The 23,912-nt window shown below is 42.9% G+C and overlaps 1 protein-coding gene across 2 annotated transcripts in view; it reads left to right on the top strand.

Moving 5' to 3' along the window:
• Positions 1-22,901, top strand: part of MTMR2 (myotubularin related protein 2) — a 68,694-nt gene extending 45,793 nt beyond the window's left edge. For both annotated transcript variants that reach the window (XM_089687925.1, XM_089687926.1), the window contains 7 exons: positions 402-590; positions 1,060-1,245; positions 6,714-6,920; positions 9,394-9,486; positions 12,876-12,989; positions 19,140-19,316; positions 21,869-22,901. In XM_089687925.1, coding sequence (XP_089544051.1) covers positions 402-590; positions 1,060-1,245; positions 6,714-6,920; positions 9,394-9,486; positions 12,876-12,989; positions 19,140-19,316; positions 21,869-22,018 — 1,116 coding nt within the window. In that variant the 3' untranslated portion in view covers positions 22,019-22,901. The remainder of the gene's footprint in view (positions 1-401; positions 591-1,059; positions 1,246-6,713; positions 6,921-9,393; positions 9,487-12,875; positions 12,990-19,139; positions 19,317-21,868) is intronic.
• The last annotated feature ends 1,011 nt before the right edge of the window (positions 22,902-23,912 follow it).

Consider the following 23,912-nt stretch of genomic DNA (forward strand, 5'->3'; position numbering starts at 1 on the left):
TAAAACTCTAATGAAATGAGTTCTGTCTAGTATATAGACACAGAAACGTAGCTGCCACAGAGAAGCCGGCTTTAGGATCATGACTTTCAGACATTGCCTGGTCTTGGTATGTTAAAAAGAAAAAAAATACCAGTAAAATTGGCAGAATGCATCAATGTTTCTTCTTTGATGTCTCTTTATCTGTCAATCAAGACAAACAAGAGCATGAAGCAGCTTTATTTTACTAGAATTTAGATGAGTTCTGTCTGTTTAGAAAAGGAACAAGGGCTGCTCAGTTAAAAACGAAGAAACTTACTTCTGACCAGAATCATGTTTATCTTGCAAATAAGTAGTCTTTACTTTATGACCTATGATTTATGATCTGAGTCACTGAACTGTGTGGTTTGTTTGTTTGTTTACAGGTTCTCTCTTGGATTCATCCGGAAAGTCAGGCTACTATCGTACGGTGCAGTCAGCCCACCCCAGGTGTCAATGGGAAGAGGTGTAAAGAAGATGAGAAGTACCTCCAATCCATCATGGACGCCAATGCGCAATCCCATAAGATCTTCATTTTTGATGCTAGGGCTAGTGCCAATGCTGTGGCTAATAAGGTAGTAGTATTTATTTACACACAAAATAAGCCTGCTCAAGATGTACGGTTAGAAACACAGATATATCACAATGAATCTCAACTTTTTAGCAACATTTAACAATGTTATGCTGTCCATACACAGATTAATTTTTCACACAATGGACTATTTGAATCCATTTGACTTCATTAATTGCATTTCTGAAATGATCATTCTATGTGCCACAAATGACAATTTGGCCAGAATCTGCATGTTCACTTAGAATGTCTATTGGCAAAATAGTTAATTTTCAGACCTATGCAATTGCTTCAATTTGGTCCTAAGAAGTTGGTTTGTAGTAGCCTATAGTTTGGCTTCTCTAATATATCTATCTTTAGATATGAGAATGGGGATTGTCCTGTGTGAACTGGCAATGGTGTTTGTTACACAGATGACTTCTGAGACCATGTCATCCACTGTCACTGGTAAGCAGTTTCTGTTTTGTTGTTAGTCTAAAGGAGGAGGATTTGAGAGTGAGGATGCGTACCAGAACGCGGAGCTGATCTTTCTGGACATCCACAATATTCACGTGATGAGGGAATCTCTGAGGAAGCTGAAGGAGATCTCCTATCCTATTATTCAGGAATCCCACTGGCTGTCAAATCTGGAGTCCACGCACTGGCTGGAGCACATTAAGGTCAGTTTTATATGTCATAATGCATCTAAAGGTATATCACCGTTACTCTGTTTTTCAGTCAAACTAAAGCTAAAGTCCAATTCTAGGTTTACCTTTTTTTTTGGAGTTGCCCACGGTTCTGTCAAGTGATGTCCTGGGGTCCTCTTTCCTTTCTTTCTGCAGCAGCTGTGGGCAGTCCTGAATAATGTATAGAATAGTGCTTTATAGCGACGTAAGAATCATTCCTCCTTGAGTCCAAGCTGTGTTTTTGATGCCCTGGGCTTACAGGAAATTGAGAGGTGGTCAGGGTTTGAGTACTGCTTTAAGAGCTTTTTATAAATGTTTACATTTATTTATTTAATGGATGCACTGGTGTTGGGTGGCATGTGTTTAAAGCAGCGGTTCTCAACCTGGGGGTCGCGACCCCTTTGGGGGTCGAACGACCATTTCCCAGGGGTCGCCTAAGACCATCGGAAAACACATATTTCCGATGGTCTTAGGAACCGAGACACCGCTGCTGTCTCCGGCGATGTGTGGGCGGGATGATATGCTGCCCCTGTCACCGCCTCCTCGCCGCTGATTGGCCACCGGAACTGTAGCTCAGGAGAGGCACACAGGCGGCCAATCACCGGCGAGAAGGTGGAGCTTGGAGAGGAGGAGCCGAGCGGCAGCGCGCGGAGATCGAAGAAGATCGAGGGAGCTGCAGGAACGAGTGAAGAGAGGCCAGAGAAGGAAGACAGCTGACAGGTAAGTGCAAATTTTGCTGCTGCAGCCAGGTATGCAGGCTGTAGATGGGAGAGGGAGAGAGCGAGCCCAGGCTGGAGCAGGAGTCAGCAAGGTAAGTATCATTGGTGTCAGTGGAAGGGATAGTGCCCCATCATTTGTGTCACTAATACCAACGATGGGGCACTATTCCTCCCCCCACTGTACCAACGATGGGGCACTATTCCTCCCCCCACTGACACCAACGATGGGGCACTATTCCTCCCCCCACTGACACCAACGATGGGGCACTATTCCTCCCCCCACTGACACCAACGATGGGGCACTATTCCTCCCCTCACTGACACCAATGATGGAGCACTATTCCTCCCCTCACTGACACCAATGATGGGGCACTATTCCTCCCCCCACTGACACCAACGATGGGGCACTATTCCTCCCCCCACTGACACCAACGATGAGACACTATTCCTCCCCTCCCTGACACCAACGATGAGGCACTATTCCTCCCCCCACTGACACCAACGATGAGGCACTATTCCTCCCCCCACTGACACCAACGATGAGGCACTATTCCTCCCCCCACTGACACCAACGATGGGGCACTATTCCTCCCCTCACTGACACCAACGATGGGGCACTATTCCTCCCCTCACTGACACCAACGATGGGGCACTATTCCTCCCCTCACTGACACCAACGATGGGGCACTATTCCTCCCCTCACTGACACCAACGATGGGGCACTATTCCTCCCCCCACTGACACCAACGATGAGACAGTATTCCTCCCCTTACTGACACCAACGATGGGGCACTATTCCTCCCCCCACTGACACCAACGATGGGGCACTATTCCTCCCCCCACTGACACCAACGATGGGGCACTATTCCTCCCCCCACTGACACCAACGATGGGGCACTATTCCTCCCCCCACTGACACCAACGATGGGGCACTATTCCTCCCCCCACTGACACCAACGATGGGGCACTATTCCTCCCCCCACTGACACCAACGATGGGGCACTATTCCTCCCCCCACTGACACCAACGATGGGGCACTATTCCTCCCCCCACTGACACCAACGATGGGGCACTATTCCTCCCCCCACTGACACCAACGATGGGGCACTATTCCTCCCCCCAACGCCAATGATGGGGCACTATTCCTCCCACTGATACCAATGATGGGGCACTATTCCTCCCACTGATACCAATGATGGGGCACTATTCCTCCCACTGACACCAATGATGGGGCACTATTCCTCCCACTCATACCAATGATGGGGCACTATTCCTCCCACTCATACCAATGATGGGGCACTATTCCTTCCACTGACACCAATGATGGGGCACTATTCCTCCCACTCATACCAATGATGGGGCACTATTCCTCCCACTCATACCAATGATGGGGCACTATTCCTCCCACTCATACCAATGATGGGGCACTATTCCTTCCACTGACACCAATGATGGGGCACTATTCCTCCCACTTATACCAATGATGGGGCACTATTCCTTCCACTGACACCAATGATGGGGCACTATTCCTCCCACTGACACCAATGATGGGGCACTATTCCTCCCACTGACACCAATGATGGGGCACTATTCCTCCCACTGACACCAATGATGGGGCACTATTCCTCCCACTGACACCAATGATGGGGCACTATTCCTCCCACTCATACCAATGATGGGGCACTATTCCTCCCACTGATACCAATGATGGGGCACTATTCCTCCCACTCATACCAATGATGGGGCACTATTCCTTCCACTGACACCAATGATGGGGCACTATTCCTCCCACTGATACTAATGATGGGGCACTATTCCTCCCACTGATACTAATGATGGGGCACTATTCCTCCCACTGACACCAATGATGGGGCACTATTCCTCCCACTGATACCAATGATGGGGTACTATTCCTCCCACTCATACCAATGATGGGGCACTATTCCTCCCACTGATACCAATGATGGGGCACTATTCCCCCCACTGATACCAATGATGGGGCACTATTCCCCCCACTGACACCAATGATGGGACACTATTCCTCCCACTGACACCAATGATGGGACACTATTCCTCCCACTGACGCCAATGATGGGACACTATTCCTCCCACTGACGCCAATGATGGGGCACTATTCCTCCCACTGACGCCAATGATGAGGCACTATTCCTCCCACTGACGCCAATGATTGGGCACTATTCCTCCCACTGACACCAATGATGGAGCACTATTCCTCCCACTGACACCAATGATGGGGCACTATTCCTCCCACTGACACCAATGATGGGGCACTATTCCTCCCACTGACACCAATGATGGGACACTATTCCTCCCACTGACACCAATGATGGGGCACTATTCCTCCCACTGACAGCAATGATGGGGCACTATTCCTCCCACTGATACCAACGATGGGACACTATTCCTCCCACTGACATCAGTGATGGGGCACTATTCCTCCCACTGATACTAACGATGGGACACTATTCATCCCACTGACATCAGTGATGTGGCACTAGTCCTCCCACTGCAAAATTACAGTTATGAAGTAGCAACGAAAATAATTTTATGGTTGGGGGTCACCACAACATGAGGAACTGTATTAAGGGGTCGCGGCATTAGAAAGGTTGAGAACCACTGGTTTAAAGGTATATTTAAGTAATCAGAACTAGAAGTGAGCTGTTGAAAGCCATACAGTGGGCAGGCTGCTTAAGTGTGATTGGTGACGCATCAAGCAAATCGAGAGTTTCAGGCCATAGACAAATCCATATTGCACGTGAGTAGTTTGGGGAAATCTTGCTATACAAAAAATAACCACCCCAATTTATAAATCGACTTTAAAGTAAGGTGCACATAGAAGGGCATTGCATATCACAAAAAAAAAAAAATTCACAGAACGCTTACCAGCTAGCCTTCAAAAAGACAAATTGGTCCTGTCTAACAATACACTTTAAAAACAGAGATTTTATTTGCACAAATTTGCAAATATATGTGGAAGCCGCACTGCCTCACCAAGGCTCCTCTGCTAAACACAGTTTTAACTCTGTTTGATAGTCTCCATGATGGAGCTTATACTGCAGTGGATAAAGCAAGGGCAGGTATGCAGTGCCTTTCTATGTGCGACCTTATTAAAAGACTACCGTAGTTATAAATTTGGGTGTTTGCCATTTTTTGTATAGCTTGCTAGCTGGATTTGGCATGGAGACACATTGGACGCCTTCAGCTACCATTGTCCTTTTGCAGGACTTTCAATGTGTCCCTGTGCCTTTAAGGAGGGCTGGGCTCCCTCCAGGCAAACCTGCCCTTAATTTATTCAGTGCTATACTGTATATGCTCCAACATGGAGACTCTCAAACATAGAGTTAGGACCACACTTAGCAAAGGAACCTTGGCGTGGTAGTGTGGCTTCCACATATATTTGCAAATGTGTGCAACTAAACCCTCTGTTTTTAACATGAATTGGTAAAAAGGGTCAATTTTGTTTTAGTGCAAACTAGCTGGTAAGCTTGCTGGGAAATCTATTTTTTTTTTTTTGTTGTGATGTGCAGTCCTCTTCCATGTGCACCTTACTTTAAAGGCTAGTTATACATTTAGGTGGTTGCCATTTTGTATAGCTTGCTCTTTCTGTGTTGGCACCCTGCAAGCTGCAAATCCCAGGAGTCATGCACCTGTTCTTCGCTCCAGGTCAGGATCTGCCAAAATCCCCACTTTACCAATTTTGGCCTCCCTACCTTTCAGTCAAAGTGCTTTTCAGGGGGGCACTGCAATTGCCTGCAACTGCCACACTGCAATTGCCTACATTGCACACGGATGTGGCTCGGCCCCATTGAATTTAATGGGTAAGTTTAACGAGCGGTGCTGCTTCTCAAACACTGCATCCTGGGTTAAAAATGCAGCAGCCATGGCATATAATCAGCCCAATCCAGAGTTGTCATTTTACAGATCAGTTGGGAGGACGGGGGAATAAAAATGCATCTTAGCTTTTTAATTCTTACCACCCCCACCCACCCATTTCATACCTATTATTCTTAGGACTGGGCATTTTTCTATATGTTTATGTACTTACAGACCTTCCGAGGTACAAAATTAATATTGCACAGAATTTAGTTTGGCCCCCCACAACAGTCCCAGTTTCTCATGTGCCCCCCCTGGGAAAATGAATTACCCACCCCTGCCCTTGATGTGACAAATCTTCACTTTTTTGATTCATAGTTACATAGTCTGGCTGAAAAAAGACAAAAGTCCATCTAGTTCAACCATACAAAAAAAAAAGTTATTATCGTACACCCACAGTTGATCCAGAGGAAGGCAAAAAAACCCCAGCAAAGGATGATTTAGTTTGCTCCTGCAGTGGAAAAAAGTCCTTCTTCATCCCTTGAGAGGCAATCGGATATTCCCTGGATCAACTTTACTTATAAATGTTAGTATCCAGTTATATTATCGTGGAAACAATCCAGGCCTTTTTTTAAAGCAATCCACTGAGCTGGCCAGAACCAACTCTTGAGGGAGTCTATTTCACATTTTCACAGCTCTTACTATGAAGAAACCTTTCCGTGTTTGGAGATTAAATCTCTTTTCCTCCAGACTTAAAGAGTGCCCCCTTGTCAGTCAACTTTAAATTCCTGTCTTTCCTTTCAGAGTGTAAACTAAATAAAGAATAGCAGCATGCTTCAAACAGACATCTGTACTACTCATAGTTTATCATTCCACTCTTTTTTTTTTTTGTTTGTTTGTTCCCTGTAGTCCATCCTCGCTGGTGCCTTGCGGATTGCTGACAAAGTGGAATCTGGAAAGACCTCTGTGGTTGTTCATTGCAGTGATGGCTGGGACCGCACAGCACAGCTCACCTCTCTTGCCATGCTCATGCTGGATGGTTACTACCGCACTATTCGTGGCTTTGAAGTGCTCATCGAAAAGGAATGGCTCAGCTTTGGGCACAGGTTCTATCTTGTAAGTTTACGTCATTGCCCAGGGTGACATATATTTCATGACTTACATGTTAATTACATGCCAAGATTAGTAACCAATTTGTCAAGCAAAACTTGGTAATCCTAGGCAAAATGTTATTCTATGTAAAAGTTTAGCAAATTATATATTTAATATGTGCAATAGTCCCCATACCTTGGCAAAAAAATGTGAATAATGTAATTTTCCAGCTTAGGATAATGAAGGTTTACCCTTCCATTGCCAGGGATGTTTTTTTGATTTTTCACACACATTTGAAAATCATTTTAGGCTTGAAGATTAGTTAAAACCCCCAAAGCACTACTTTTCTAAAAGCAGAGATTCTGGAGAATAAAATAGTGGTAGCTGGAGCACTTCTGGGGGTCTGTGAAAGTGATCTGGTGGCTGTATTAGCTGCCCAATCACTTTCATCTAAAAGCTGACAGTCAGCTTGTGAGAATTACAACCCAGGCCAAAGGTTTTGAGATTGACACAAATATTAATTTACCTGCATGGAAACACATGCAGTCATCATTGCTTTGCACAAAAAGAAATTCACAGGCAAGGATATTACTGCTACTAAGATTGCACCTAAATCAACCATTTATCGGATCGTCAAGAACTTCAAGGATAGAGGATCAGTTGTTGTGCAGAAGGCTTCAGGGTGCCCAAGAAAGTCCAGCAAACACAAGGACCATCTCGTAATATTGATTCAGCTGAGGGATTGGGGCATCACCAGAGCAGAGCTTGCTCAAAAATGGCAGCAGGCAGGTGTGAGTGCATCTGCATGCACAATGAGGTGAAGACTTTTGGAGGATGGCCTGGTGTCAAGAAGGGCAGCAAAGAAGCCACTTCTCTCCTGGAAAAACATCAGGGATAGACTGATATTCTGCAAAAGGTACAGGGATTGGACTGCTAGGGACTGGGGTAAAGTCATTTTCTCTGATGAATCCCCTTTCCAATTGTTCAGGTCATCTGGAAAAAGCCTTGTCTGGACAAGAAAAGATGAGCGCTACTATCAGTCCTTTGTCATGCCAACAGTAAAGCGTCCTGAGACCCTTTTATGTGTGGGGTCGCTTCTCAGCCATGGGAGTGGGCTCACTCACAATTTTGTCTAAGAACAGAGCCATGAATAAAGAATGGTACAAAAACATCCTTCGAGTGCAACTTTTCCCAACCATCCAAGAACAGTTTGGTGATGAACAATGCCTTTTCCAGCATGATGGAGCACCTTGCCATGAGGCAAAGGTGATAACTAAGTAGCTTGGGGAACAAAACATCGAAATTTTGAGTCCATGGCCAGGAACTTCCCAGGAATCGCATTAAGATCTTGTAATCAATCCTCAAGAGGCAGGTGAACAAAAAACCCCCCACAAATTCTGACAAACTCCAAGCATCGATTATGCAAGAATGGGCTGCCATCAGTCAGGCTCAGAAGTTGATTGACAGCATGCCAGGGCAAATTGCAGAGGCCTTGAACAAGAAAGGTCAACACAGCAAATATTGACTCTGCATAAACTTCATGTAATTGTCAATAAAAGCGTTTGACACTTATGAAATGCTTGTAATTATACTTCAGTATACCATAGCAACATCTAACAAAAAGATCTAAAAACATTGATGCAGCAGACTTTGTGAAAATTAATATTTGTGTCGTACTCAAAACTTTTGGCCAGGGCTGTACACACAACTCTTCCTGCTGTAGCAGCCAGGAGTATGTGTAAAACCCTCAGCTGCCACTGACGTATGCCATACGTGGTTGTAGTAAAAGGGTTAATTGGAATGTACAGTATAGTCTGTCAAAACCCAACTCCACCTATTTGCTACAAATAGCGGTTTAAAAAAAAAAAACAACAGAAAAAAACACAGTGTAAGGAAAGTGCAGCCGATAACCGTCAACTGCATTTACTGGTGATCTGCTGTGTCATTGGACACGGCTGATCACGTGGTAAAAGGCTGCTGTGATTGGCCATTTACCACATCACGTGATCAGCTGTGTCCGTAGGACACAGGGATCACGGAGATTGCCGGGTGCGCGCCCCCCAGGGGCGCGTTCTGGGAGGACATCAAATGATGGCCTCCCAGAACAGGCCGGCCTCAGTGTAGCTGTCATTCGGCAATCTGCGGTCGACAAGTGGTTAAGCACTTCCCACTAGAAAAGCAACACTTTCATGTGGATTTATGAAGCATTCTTGGAGCATTTTCAGTGCTACATAAACACAAGGAAAAACACATCATAAACATGTCATAAATGCTATAGGAATGTTAATGAGCATTGTTTCGTGTGAACGAGCCCTTATGGATTTGTACAGTTTCATATTATTAATCAGATTGGAATACTGTTTATATTTTAGATTTATTTTCACTGTGAGTTGTATAAGAATGATTTCTGAGAAGTTCATTACAGCACCCATTACTTATGTAGTATTGATAATAGTTACATCAGAATCTTAAAGGCTTTCTTGTTTCCCCAATGAAGAGAGTTGGCCATGGTGACAAGAACCACGCAGATGCTGACAGGTCCCCGGTGTTCCTGCAGTTCATTGATTGTGTTTGGCAAATGACGAGGCAGGTGAGTTATTGCGCTCATACAGAAGACTAGGGTTACATGTTTAGTACCATTTGTAATTAGGTGATGTGTACAGGGTTACCTTTGTAGCAGTGTATGAACTGGAAGCTGGTTCAGGCACAGAATGTCGAGGTGTATATTTATCTGCATTAATGAGATACAAGAGAAAAGACTTAGCTGTGATAAAAGATGATTCAAAAAGTGTCTAGAGACCTCACTTGTCTGTCTGTTTCAACAATTGCCATTCGATGACCAGATATGTCATGTGCCGAATATGTTCCAAATTGGGGGCATTCAACCTTTTATCTTGTGCAGTAGATACAACAGGAAGTGAAAGAAAATCTCTACAAATATGGGGAAATTCCTTAAAGTGGTTCTAAAGCCAAAAAAAGTTTTTTGTACTTTAATGTATTCCCTGCATTAAGATAAAAAAACATTTTATTGCTCTCTGTCCTCCTCTTTACACAGGGACTCAACAAGCAGGAGGAGCCATTGGCTTCCGCTGCTGTGAAATAAATGCAATGAGGAAGCGGAAGGCAAGGCTAAGCCCCACTGTGTCTGTATATGGAGTGCAGCTCCAAAGACACACACAGCTTAGGAGTGAGCACGCACTGTGTGCCCCCATAGTAGGAGGCTTGCTATGGGGGCACACAAAGAGGAGGAGGAGCCAAAATCCAAAATGATCCAGCAGAAGTCCCAGATCCTTCTCCACCATTGATTCCCCCAGTTGTACCCCCCCCCTAGTATGTTTGATGCATGCATATTCTTAACCCCCAAGTGCATAACCTTACATTTATCAACATTAAACCTCATTTGCCACATAGTTGCCCAATTATACAGTGTATTGAGGTTGGCTTGTAAGTTGAAGACATCCTGTAAGGACGTTATTCCACTGCACAGCTTGGTGTCATCTGCAAAGACTGAAAAGGTATTTTCAATCCCAGACCCTATCTTGTTTATACATATATTAACAAGTAAGGGTCCCAACGCTGAACCTTGGGGTACACCACTGACAACCCTAGACCATTCAGAGTATGAATCAGTAACCACTACTCTGAATCCAGTTTTCTACCCATTTACATACAGATTTTTCCAAGCCTGTAGACTTTACCTTACACATTAGCTGTGTGTGGGGAACTGTGTCAAACGCTTTTGCAAAATCCAAGTATACCACGTCCACCGCCACCCCTCTGTCCAAGTATACCACGTCCACCGCCACCCCTCTGTCCAAGGTTTTGCTCACCTCCTCATAGAAAGAGATCAGATTTGTTTGACAACTTCTGTCTTTCATGAATCCATGCTGCCTGTTGCTTAAAATATTTTTTTCCAGCAAGACCTCATCTATGTGATCTTTTATTAAACTCTCCAGAATCTTCCCAACTATAGAAGTTAAAATAACAGGTCTATAATTACTTGGTAAAGATTTTGACCCCTTTTTAAATATAGGGACTACATTGGCCTTACGCCAATCCAGTGGTACTATGCCAGTCATAAAGAGTCCCTAAAAATAAGAAACAATGACTTTGCAATGACAGAGCTCAATTCTTTAAGGACCCATGGGTGTATGCCATCTGGTCCAGGTGCTTTATTCACCTTTATACTGTCTAAATATTTTTGGATCATCTGGAGCTGTGTCAGTACTATTCCCATTATGGACAAGAGCTCCCCCATGCTCTGTATAAACAGAGCTGAAGAAGGTAGTTAGTAAATTTACCTTCTCTTGTCCCCAGTCACCCACTCTAGATTATTTTGTAAAGGGCCTACATGCTCGGACCTTTTCACTATGAATATATTTGAAGAATGTTTTGGGGTTTGTCCTGCTATCTTTTGCAGTCTGTTGTTTGTTTTCAATTTTTGCGAGCGTAGGGTCTGACAATGGGTCCAAGGATTTCATTCCGATACCTAATGGCAGTCAGGGTGCCATTGCCTAGCCTGTAGAGTTGTGTGCGTCCCTCCATGGATATGCTTCCCTGGACCATCACTGACCCACCACCAAAACGGTTATGCTGAATGATGTTACAGGCTGCGTAACGTTCTCCACGGCTTCTCCAGGCCCTTTCACGCCTGTCACATGTGCTCAGGGTGAACCTGCTCTCATCTGTGAAAAGCACAGAGCGCCAGTGGCGGATCAATTCTGGTGTTCAATGGCAAATGCCAGTCGAGCTCTATGATGCCAGGCAGTGAGCACAAGGCCCTCTAGAAGACATCGGGCCCTCAGGCCACACTCATGAAGTCTGTTTCTGATTTTTTGGTCAGAGACATTCACACCAGTGGCCTACTGGAGGTCATTTTGTAGGGCTCTGGCAGTGCTCATCCTGTTCCTCCTTGCACAAAGCAGCAGATACATGCCCTGCTGATGGGTTAAAGACCTTCTATGGCCCTGTCCAGCTCTCCTAGAGTAACTGCCTGTCTCCTGGAATCTCCTCCATGCTCTTGAGACTGTGCTGGGAGACACAGCAAACCTTCTGGCAATGGCAGGTATTGATGTGCCATCCTGAAGGAGTTGGACTGCCTGTGCAACCTCTGTAGGGTCCAGGTATGGCCTCATGCTATCAGTAGTGACACTGACCCTAGTCAAATGCAAGACTAGTGAAAAACAGAAAAGATGAGTGGGGAAAAAATGTCAGTGGTCTCCACCTGTAAAACCATTCCTGTTTTGGGGGTCATCTCATTGTTGCTCATCTAGTGCACGTGTTGTTAATTTCATTAACACCAAAGCAGCTGAAACTGATTAACAACCCCCTCTGCTACTTAACTGACCAGATCAATATCCCAGGAGTTTAATTGACTTGATGCTATACTCTGATTAAAAAGTGTTCCTTTAATTTTTTTGAGCAGTGTATATACTATACAGTATTTCTTACATGGCAAAATGACCATGTAACACATCCCCAGTATTATTTTAGTGAAAAAAACTCCCATGATGGATCAGGATCTTTTTTCATTCTGCATAGAAAGAGGGGGGAACAGAAGTTTTTTTTGGGGAGAGTTAGGTCTTGGTCTGCGTATTATCAGCTCGCTTCCTGCAGGAAAAGAGGAAGCAGTTAAAGCCAATTTCACACCATGGTGCAGAGACGTGCGTTTTTCTCCACGTGTTCTGGAAGCACACAAAGAAAACCATTACTCTATGTGCCCTGTTCACACCATAACACTGATTATGACATGCAGATTTTTTTCTGTGCAGGAATCTGCAACATGTATCAAACTCACTGAAACGCCTGTGAAAACTGATGTCTCTGCAAGTGAAATCTGCACGTTTTTTTCATCGGTTTTTCTGCACATATGGTGTGAATGAAGCCTAAAACATATTCCTCTGTTTCCTCTAGATTGTTGCACTTTGGTCTTATGCCTTGTGACATTACATAAGTAATTTATGCTGATATTATCCACAGTTTCCTCATGCATTTGAATTCAATGAACATTTTCTGCTGACTATTCTGGATCACCTTTACAGCTGCTTGTTTGGAACATTCCTGTGTGACAGTGAGCAGCAAAGACTACAAGAGGTAGGTCTTCTCGGACTGTAATAATATTTTGTTTATTATTTATTTCAGGTACTTATATAGCGCCGTCAGTTCACGCAGCACTTCACATATATATTGTACATTCACATCAGTCCCTAACCCTCAAGGGGCGTACAATCTAAGGTCCCTAACTTACATTCATACATACACATCCTAGGGCCAATTTAGACAGGATCCAATTAACCTACCAGCATGTCTTTGGAGAGTAGGAGGAAACCGGAGTATCCGGAGGAAACCCACGCAGGCACAGGGAGAACATGCAAACTCCAGGCAGGCGGTGCCGTGATTGGGATTTGAACCAACCACCCTAGTACTGCCAGGCAGAAGTGCTAACCATTTAGTCACTGTATTGATGGTCTTTAGAATTGTTTCTTAACTTTATTAAAGTAGGTACACTTTTATGATAGCTAAGGTTTATTATGTACCCACTGGTGTGATTTACTGTATCTCAGGTACCCCTTACTTATTACAGGTATTTATATAGTGCTAACAATTTACTCAGCACTTTACACACTGTACATTAACATCAGTATTTGCCTTCAAAGAGCTTACAATCTAAAGTCCCTATCTCATATACATAGTACAGCCAACTTAGACAGAAGCCAATTAACTTACCAGCATGTCTTTGGAGTGTGGGAAGAAACCAGACTACCCAGAGGAAACGTATGCAAGCACAGAAGGAACATATAAACTACATGCAGATAGTGTCCTGGCTGAGATTCAAATGGAGGATCCCTGTGGTGCTTACCACTAAACCACTGTGGTTCCTCTTGACATGTAAACGATTATTACATATTAATATTTTCCAGGAAATACATTGTGCCTTTAGGTAGTTAAAATGTATCTAAACCCAAAGACAAAAATGTACTATGTTGCAGTTTACCAGTCCTAAGATGTTGTGGCTGCATTAGTTTCCTCTTTAGAAAATTGTTTTCTTTTTTTTTTTCACCTGAGGATCTTGCCAGTAACACCCTTCCTGTTCTAGCAAGGCAACACTCAAACCACAAGATTTCTAGAAGATCAACAGATTTTTTTTTTTTTTTTTTAAAGGATAAATTCACCTAAAAAAATAATAAATGCAGGTAAACAAAATGTATTATTTTTTTTTTACTAGGCCTCTGTAAAGCATTGCACCCGTAATCAGAAGATCATGGGTGCCATGTAGGACTCCTGCAGACCTATCAGATCTCGTACAGGCAGGCAGACACACACTGACAGGAAGAGAGAATGAACTACCACAGTGCTCAACAGCAAAGGTGTTGGTCCTTGTAGTTTCCCATTCACAAAACCCTGTGAATGAGTGAATAAAAAAAAAAAAGCAGCTAGCAGGGGGAGGGGGGTTGTGGGAGAAGATCCCCCACTAGCTGTCACTAGATGCAGCAGCGCAGGCAGCGGCTGCGGGAGTGGGAACATGTAACATGTTCCCAAAGGTGAACTTATCCTTTAAACCTATCAAAAAGATAGAACAAAACACTTTCAATAGCATATTTAAAAGATAAGTTCACCTTAGGAACATGTTTCACCCATTTTTAGGGTGGAATGTGTAACATGTTACAGTTCCTGCAGTCTCTCCTTACTCACCTCCTCCCTCCCTGTGAGAGCGGGTGGGGAATCTTCTCCCACACCCGCTATCACAATTCGAAGATAAAGCTGCTCTGCTCACACGACCGATTCATTCATTTACAGTTTCCCGTGAATGAATGCCTACAAGTACCATCAACCATTACGGCTTATGACTTTCAGTTCTCAATGAACTACGAGAGTGCCGGGGAGTGTTCTTGCAGTCCATTGATTCTTCCAGCTCACAGGTATTTGCCTGCCCTATGAGGTATGAGCAAACCGTTATGCTGAGAGTCAGCAGGAGAAGATTGCACCCGCGATTTGCTGATTTGTGGTTGCAATGCTCTGCAGGAAACTTAGAAAAAAAATAATAAATGCTTATTATTTTATCTGCTACAAATATGAGCATTTATTTATTTATTTTTTTAAAGGTGAACTTGTCCTTTAATGTTAGCAAATATTACTTTTCTGTTTTTTTTGGGTTAAATTATGCTGTAGCATTACATCCTCGGGATAGTTTTATGTCTAATCTATTGATGAAATTATATATGGGGGGAATTGAATTGAATCTGTTACCATTGCCCATAGCACCCAATCAGCTTCTATCTTTCATTGTTTCTACACAGCTTAGATAAAGAAAATGTAATAGCTGATTGGCTGCGCTCCAGCTGAGACAAAGTTTTTATCAAATATGTCCCCCAGTGTATCTACATCGGCAGATTTAAGTACCTCCCATCTCCAAGGGTGCACTTACCGCTAGTTGAGTATATGTGGACTATAAAGACCAGGGAAAATCACAGAGGCACCCTTTACCTAAATGCAAAAGTCTGATGCTTATACGTTTGTTAATCTTTCTATTTGTTTAACGATGAAACCTCTAAATGCACAATGCTAATACATATATGTGGACACTTTTCCATTCCAAATGATCTAGTTGTGGTCATCCATGTTGCACATGCCTGCCTCACTGTGTAGCCTGGTGGGTCTTCTCACTTTTCTCTGTTACATTCAAGCTATACAGATCAGTCTCCTCCACAACCCCAGCTTGCAATTTAGATCATAAAGAATCAGATAAACGCTTTCCTGTGTTCTGAACCTGATTTGATCACATTGCTAATAAAAAACAACTTTCTTCTACTTATTGTGGCAGTGTTCCAAATAACATTTCTGCCCATTTATATTTATGTATTACAGAAACACTGGGTAAAACACCTGGTACCATTCATTTTAAACGGCACCCCAATGCCCTGCTACAGTAGTGGGCAAGGCACCTGCACTGGAACACACCACTATATACAGAGACAAGAGGGTGCAGCGCTATAAAAAATATCCACAATATTAGTAAAAATCAAGATTAAAAAGCAAATACAGTGACCATGTGCTTGTAAAAACGCCACTATACAGTGACTGTAAGTGAGGGAAGTGTCAATAAAATCAATGAGTTCAAAACAGGAGTGCTATTGAGATCTCAGATGATCTTCAGACGTCCAACATGTGGAACCGTGAAGGAGGTGATAAATAATATAAAGATTGCGCACTCACCAGATACGCAATCTTAATGCGCATTTATAATAAAGACCACTGAACATCTGGTGTCATCCAACTGGTCTGGTCAGATCTTGTAACGTGACTCTCACTGCCTGGTGCTTTGATAGATGTGGCTGCTCTGTAAACCTGGCTGGTTCTCATAAGAACTCCTCTGCTTTCGCATCCACCCACATCTCCGATCTACACCACTATATACGTCTTGTCCATTTTTAAGGAATTGCCATTTGTTTGCAGTCTATACAAAATGAATGAGCAACACATGACATCATGCACAATAATAATGCACCACAACGGCCTGGCCCTAGAGTCTATCTGTAATACACATTTTAGGTAATAGTTAAAGTGGTAGTAAAGAGTCGATTAGAAAAACCACTGATAGGTGGGGTTTTTATAACAGAAGAGACCCTAGAGGTCTCTCTTCGTCATAAATGTCCCTGCTGCCTGGTGGTGGGTACTGTGATCTAGGTTTCATCACCCCGGCTCAGCCATTCAAGTAGCCGAAGATACAAAACCTGGAAGGAAGACTGGGCGAACATGGAAGTGCCAGGAAGCCATGACAGTGCAGTGGTGGAGGGCTCTGGTTGTTGGTAAATCTGTCATGTGCTGGTATGCAGGGGGCACAACCCTTTACTTCACTACTGCTTGAACCTTAAAAATTGGCTTTTTATGTTTGCTTGAAGTTTAAATTTAAAAATTAAAGTGGAATTCCAGTCACAATCTAAGTAAGGCTAAATCTACTCCCACACCCATTCTAAGCTGATTCTGTCTAACCCTGTAAAGAAAAGATTTGTATACTTAGCTATTCTGAAGCTGCTCTAGCCTGTTCTCAAGTGGTGGCTTCTGTGTGCAGGAGAGAAACCCCAGATGACGTCATCCATAGACTTACTATGGGGAATCCAATTTTGGCTGCCCATTGTCTACACAGAAGCTGCCACTGATAGCAGATCCTGGGACTGGACTGGAGCATCTTCTGAACAGGTGTGTATACAGATCCTTTCTTTACAGAGTTAGATTAGTAGATTTAGCCTTAGTTAGACTGTGATTGAAATTCCACTTTAATATTAGAGGTACAGTTTACCATCCCTGTGGGAAAAACTTGATCTTCCACAGCGATGCAGGTAAGAATTATGAGACTTCCCACGCCATCCTCTGTCCTATTTCTTTTATCCAGTTTGTTATTAGAGTTCATAAGAAATTACATAGTACTATAGGTGCCATAATTGTTTGATAGGCTTTTTGAATACATCAACAGTAAGACCTCAGTACTGTTGTCTCTCTCTTTCTGTCTGCCTGGGAATATTAAAATTGTTAAAAATTGGACAGGGTAAGTGGAAATCCCTCATTATGGCCACAGCAGGTGTCAAGTGTACAGGTCTCGCCAACAGAAATCAATATGCCAAACATACCGGCATCTACTGAAAACTGAAATATTAGTTTTGGGTGGACTGAGCCTTTAAAGAAAAATGTTTGTCCCTCTTTACTGACCTAACGGATCCAACCCACCCCTCCACAGATGCATACTTAACAGGATCAGACACTGGTAGGTTCCTGTGTTGACATCCAGCACTGCAAATCCTCTCACAATGTGCAAGCAGGGGCAGGAGAAAGGACTTGCTGCACTGGATATTAACAAACGCCAAAGGTTTCAGGCATGGAATCTCGGTTGGCATATATCCGTGGAGGGGAAGGGTGGGATCTCTTAGATCAGCAAAGTGCACTTTTTCTTTAAAGAAGTACAGCCAAAGGTTGTTTGGCTGTACCTCTCCTGTGGATCACAGGAGTAGAGTTTGTTCTGACATCACAGAGGTGGTCACTTCACTTCACTGAGTATATGTGAGAGTTTACAACCTCTTTAAAGCTGAACCCCAGGATCTATAGAAAACACCATTTAATCCACCTATGTATTTTACCTAGCACTAGCAAAAATGCATTGACCTACACTAGCACCGGCCTTCTTTAACCTCCCTGGAGGTATTCCCGAGTGTAGCTCGGGGTAAAGTTTCAGCACCACAAGCGCAACCCCGAGCTACACTCAGGAATACCATGCAGCGCTGCTCAGGGATCTGTTCTTCACTTACCTTGTTCTGCGCTCCCGCGATGTCCCCCCGGCAATGTCTTCTGGCCGATGCCAACATCTGTCTTCTGGGTTCTATTCCCTGCCACGTCAGGATGTACAGGGGCGGAACCGACTGGAAATTTAAAAATGTGAAAAAGTGACATTCACTAAATACACTAAAATCACATAGTAAAACATTACTGTATCAACCCATTTCACATACATTTTGTCTCGAGTGCTTTGTCCTGTGCCCTGCCTGCATTTTTACCGTTCTTTCTGTCTGGAAAGGTCCATGGCATCCAAAAAGCGTCCCTTTAGGTCAAAAGCGATTTTAGACCAGCTAGAGAACAGCGATAGTAAATCAGAACTACTTGCAGAATTGAGTAATAATGATTCGTGGGGAAATTCGTCATCAGACACTGAAAATGATTTTGCGACTTTGCTCAGTGATGTGCGAACTTGGCGCTATATTTAAAATGTCAGTGTTTTGGTTTGATTACATTATTGAATTAAATTTATTATTATATTATTATTTTTTTTATGATTATTAAATTATAATTGTAACATACCCGGGATGTTTACTAGACTCTTGTTCAGATAGATTTCAGTGAGTTATCCCTAAAAATTACAGGCCTACAATAAAAAAAACTACAAATTTCCATGCAAAAAAATGTACCGCTTTGAGCACAGAAATACTGACATAATCAGACCGCCAGGGAGGTTAATTAATCCCCCACACAGCATCACTCCCTTCTGAGAGAAAGAATCTGCATTTTCAGCCATTCACTCAATGTTACTCAACAACTTGAATATGTTTTCGGGACAGTAGAACAAATGCTTGCTGAGGAGAACTATTAAACTGTATGAATTTCAGCTTGGTATTTAGCTGCTTGTCTAGAGCTCAGTGTCAACTCAAATGTGGACCTGTGGTATTCATCTTAACTTTCTTTTGTTGTGTCCCAATTTAGTCCATTCTTGACGAGACTGTCTCCTTGTGGTCATACCTTAACAGCCAACTTGAAGACTTTACTAATCCACTGTTTGTGGATTACTCTGACCATGTCTTGTACCCAGTGACCAGCACAAGGCACCTCCAGCTCTGGGCAGAATATTACATAAGGTGGAACCCAAGGACTAAGCCACATGTATGTACTGTTTTTTTTTTTTTTTTTTTTTTTTTTTTGTCGTATACCGAAATTTAGACAACCCTTGTGAAATTGCATACTTAAGAGATTTTTATAGTTGAAATCATTTAGCAAACAATCTAACAAAACATTTGTAACGTTTCTTGGATAAGATTACCCCAAATGTTTGTGGACACCTGACCTGTGAACTTGCTGGACATCCCGTTCCAAAGCCAGTAAGGCATTACTATCGAGTTGGCCTCTCTTTTGCACTTACAACAGTTTCCACTTTTCTGGGAATGTATTCCAGTAGAATTTGGAATGTGTTGACGGTCTGGCAAAAGAGCATTTGCAAGGATGGCTGCTGATGAAGATGTAATTTGAAGTGGCCAGTCCAATTCATCCCAAAAGTGTTGGTCTGAGGTCTGTGTAGACCACTCAAGTTTCTCCACACAAAACTCTTTCTGAACCTGGCTTTGTGCATGGGAATATGTGCATAGGGAAAAGGGTTCCCCCGAAAGACAGTTTCATATGGGACCATGCAGCTTAATCAGAAGGGCTTTATTAGAAAAACAATTATGCGGTACACAAATAAACACACAAATGCTATGCAGACCAATGAGCTTGGGCTTCTTCAGGGAGATATTACTGAGTGACTATTATCTATACTTTTACACCTGGTATAGGTTAACCATCCCATATGTTTCTATATTGCACCTTTAATTATTCTCGCCTCCCATTTGTGTATGTATGAGGATGTATGAGCAGCTGCTAAAGGTGACTAGACAGTGTTGTCTTTTTAATTTGGTGATGTGAGGGTGGTGGTCTGCTCAGCGTTTGTGTGTTTATTTGTGCAACGCATAATTGTTTTTCTAATGAAGCCCTTTTTATTAAGCTGCATGGTCCCATATGAAACCGTCTTTCTGGGGGAACTCTTTTCCCTTTGCACGTGTACTTATCATGAGTTTCCATGACCACACCCACTTATCTACTGCAGTTTTTCTGGGTGAGTCTGCATTCATTTGGTAGCCGATATGAATATAGGGTAACCATTGTATTAACCTCCCTGGAGGTATTCCCGAGTGTCACTCGAGGTAAAGTTTCAGCACCACAAGCGGTAACCCCGAGCTACACTCGGGAATACACTGCAGCGCTGCTCCGGGATCTCTTCTTCACTTACCTTGTCCTGCGCTCCTGCGATGTCCCTCCTGCAGCATCCCCGGAAATGTCCTCCGACCGATGCTGGCATCTGTCTTCTGGGTTCCGTTCCCTGCAATGTCAGGACATACGGGGACGGAACAGCGGGAAATTTGAAAGTTGGAAAAGTGACATTCACTAAGTACACTAAAATCACATAGTAAAACGATGATGTTTACTAGATTCTTGTTCAGACAGATTTCAGTGAGTTATTCCTAAAAATTACAGGCCTACAATAAAAAAACTACATATTTCCATGCAAAAAAATTTACTACTTTGAGCACAGAAAAACTGACATAATCAGACCGCTAGGGAGGCTACAATCCCTTTCAGTACCGGATGTTTTGGCTCCTGGCATACCTCTTTTAAGCTTTTTTTGTATTGGTTTGTGCATGGACAATAGTCATGCTGGAACAGAAAAAACCTTCAACAAAACTGTTGCCAGCTGGTTTGGAGGAAAAAATAAATATATATATATATATATATATATATATATATATATACACACACACATATACACAGTATTTTTGTTACCTATGTGTAGGAAAATGTCAGAGATGCGGTGTTTGCTAGATATCCTGAGCCTGTTTCTGAACTAGGAGCATTCTGCAAGGGAAACCAGCCAGAATAGAAAGACTGGTTGCTGACTACAGGAAATATTTGGATGCTGTACTTTCTACAAAGTGGTCTCTGCTAAATACTGCCAGGGTGCCTCAACTACAGTAATACACATGCTTTTAATATTCCCATGCTGTTAAAGCAGTATTAAACCCCAAATCAAAAATGTAATATACTACAGATTACCAATCATTAGATGTGGTGACTGCATTTGATTTTTTTTTGTAGGCTTTCTTCCCCCTCTGTATTCACCTGGTGATCTGGCCAGTAACACACCTCCTATATTAGAGTGCCCACACTCTGGATGAAGAAGCACAGAGGGACCTTTAGACAGCAGCATTGTCAGTCTGGGGGAAGGGGAGTGTTAGATGGGCTAGCAGATTTAAATACATTAACAAACTGAAGCCAAACTCAAGCTAATACTTTATAAGCAGTTACAGCAAAGTTTTTTTTTTTTTTCATTTTTGGGTAAAGGATTTACATAAATAAAATCTGATCATTGTAAGGACCCCTGTCAGTGTTAGGGTTTTTTTTCTCATCTCTGAAACTGATACATTCTCCCGATGAGCTTGTTCTTTTAAAAAACTACAGACTTTTTTTGCTTTTGAGTTTAATACTGCTTTAAATACACCAAATAATAACAGTGCATTATACTTTGTTTTAGTTAGTTTGCTGCATCTATATATAGGATTTGTTCTTTTCTTTGTACTATATTTCTTGGAAACCCCAGCCACTGAGCACCTGATTATTTCTTGTAGGATGATGTCAAGAGTCGCTGTAAGGATTTGCTTGTCAAGCGAGTGGAACTGCAGAAGAAACTGGAAGAGCTTAAGCAGGAGATGAGTAACCGCTCTCTGTCCTCCGACCGGGGAGGGTCTGTGCATTCTGTCACCCAGACCGTTGTTTAACCCGTCCTGTTCATCTGGGACTAATGATAACCTTAAGTCTTAAGAACCCCTCTTGCATTTGGTGGTCAGGCTGCTCACTGATGTCTGTAGGGTCCTGTGCTCCAAAATAGTTCTATGTGCACTGATTAGACTGAATGCCTGGAATCGCAGTGGACTTTTATCTGCTCAGTTTAACATGAAGGGGAGCAGTTCAGACCTTGAAATGATCACCCCAAGATTACTGTGTATGCACTTATCACCATCTACTGACTGTGATAGAAATTATTTGTGGTATTAAGCCTGCCATACATGGATTGAAATTCAGCTGGTTCAGCTACATTTTTGATCCATGTATGGGCAGACTGGTTGTACACTGTCGGGTTTTCCTGATCGATCAGTGCTATAACAGGCTAAAGCCAGCAGCACTGATCAGTGTATTCTGATGGTGGGGAAATCTCACCGCTGTCAGAATACAAAAACTCTGCAGGAGTGATTCCTCCATCGACCTTGAGGGTGTGGATGGGGGAATCAGGTCATTTGTTTCCGTTCAAGCAGTGGAGTGATTCCCTCATCAACCTCAATTGTGTGGATGAGGTAACTGCGTCATTTTTTTTGCAGGTTGAACAAAAAAAAAAATGATCATGTATGGGCTGCCTTTTAATTGTTTAATTGTGAACTAGCTGGTATTAGAAGTCTTTAAGCTGAACTCTAGGTATGGAGTCATTTGCATAGCTACATTGGTCCAGCTTTGACTAATGTAAGTTTCCATATACCATATATTTTGGGCCACTGTTGAAGCAAAGAATCACTAGTAGCCACTGATACAGTGATCACTGCTGTCTTTCGTGTCCTGTACCGAGGGGCTGCCCTGCTGCTTATTAACCACAGGTGGTCGCTCGCCTGTTCACAGAATGCCTTACATTTTTTCCAATTAATGCAAGGTATTCCCTGATTGGACAAGGTGGAAATTGTGACATCGCTGCTCTGTCTCTCCACTTAGTCCAATCAAAGAACAGCTTACATTAATTGGGAAAAATGCAAGGCATTCTGTGAATGGAGCCTGTACCAAGCAAGCGACCCCCTGAAGTTATTATGCAGCAGGGCAGCTGCTCAGCACGCAACCCCGACTACAGAGGCGATTACTGTAGTAGCAACAGCCACTTCAGTCTTTCTCAACTTCTACAGAGGTCCCGCAGGTATGGCTTCTGAATGCTTATATTAGTCTAAGCTGGACCATTATAACTATACAATAAAATCCATACTTGGGATTCTGCTTTTCATTCCCATACATGTTACAATCTGACTGTACAGTTTACTTTAGATTTACCTAAAGCATGCTTTATGAGCACCTACCTAAACTATTCAATCAATTTGTGTCAGTCAGACAGGCCCTTGCATTACATAGTTGGTAGACCTAAAGGAGGTTGTGCAGTCATATGTGTATTGAACTTGACAGTCTACAACTCCAGCAGTCGTTAACTAAATAATAGTTCAAGATGTGCTGAAATAAGCATATCTAAAGCACCAACGTTTTGTAATTGGATTGAGTAGTGAGGGGTTAGAACCTTTATCAAATTTGTACTGCTGTCTGTGTCCCCACTGGGGAATCTCACCCTCCCAACTTGTCCCTGTAGCCACTGTTACTGAGACTTAAAGTGAGGGAAAATCCAAAATTTTGAATTGTCACCAGAAGAGGGAGGGGGGATGAGTCTTTCAATAAGGAAACTTGTTGCAGCGATAAGTGCTTTCTATTGTGTCTATGGGAGTGAAAGGAAATCTCCCCAATGGGGGACACAAGACAAGAAAAAATAAGTGGTGTTAGCCCTCCCTACTCCATCTTCAGCTATAAAGAATTTATAACTTTAGATACCTTTTAAGTTCTCCGGTCATATTCATTCTAGTTTTGAAGCTTCCT

Source organism: Staurois parvus, unplaced genomic scaffold (assembly GCF_062004578.1).
Source record: "Staurois parvus isolate SC_StPar_1 unplaced genomic scaffold, SC_StPar_1.0 ptg000440l, whole genome shotgun sequence".
Taxonomy (NCBI): domain Eukaryota; kingdom Metazoa; phylum Chordata; class Amphibia; order Anura; family Ranidae; genus Staurois; species Staurois parvus.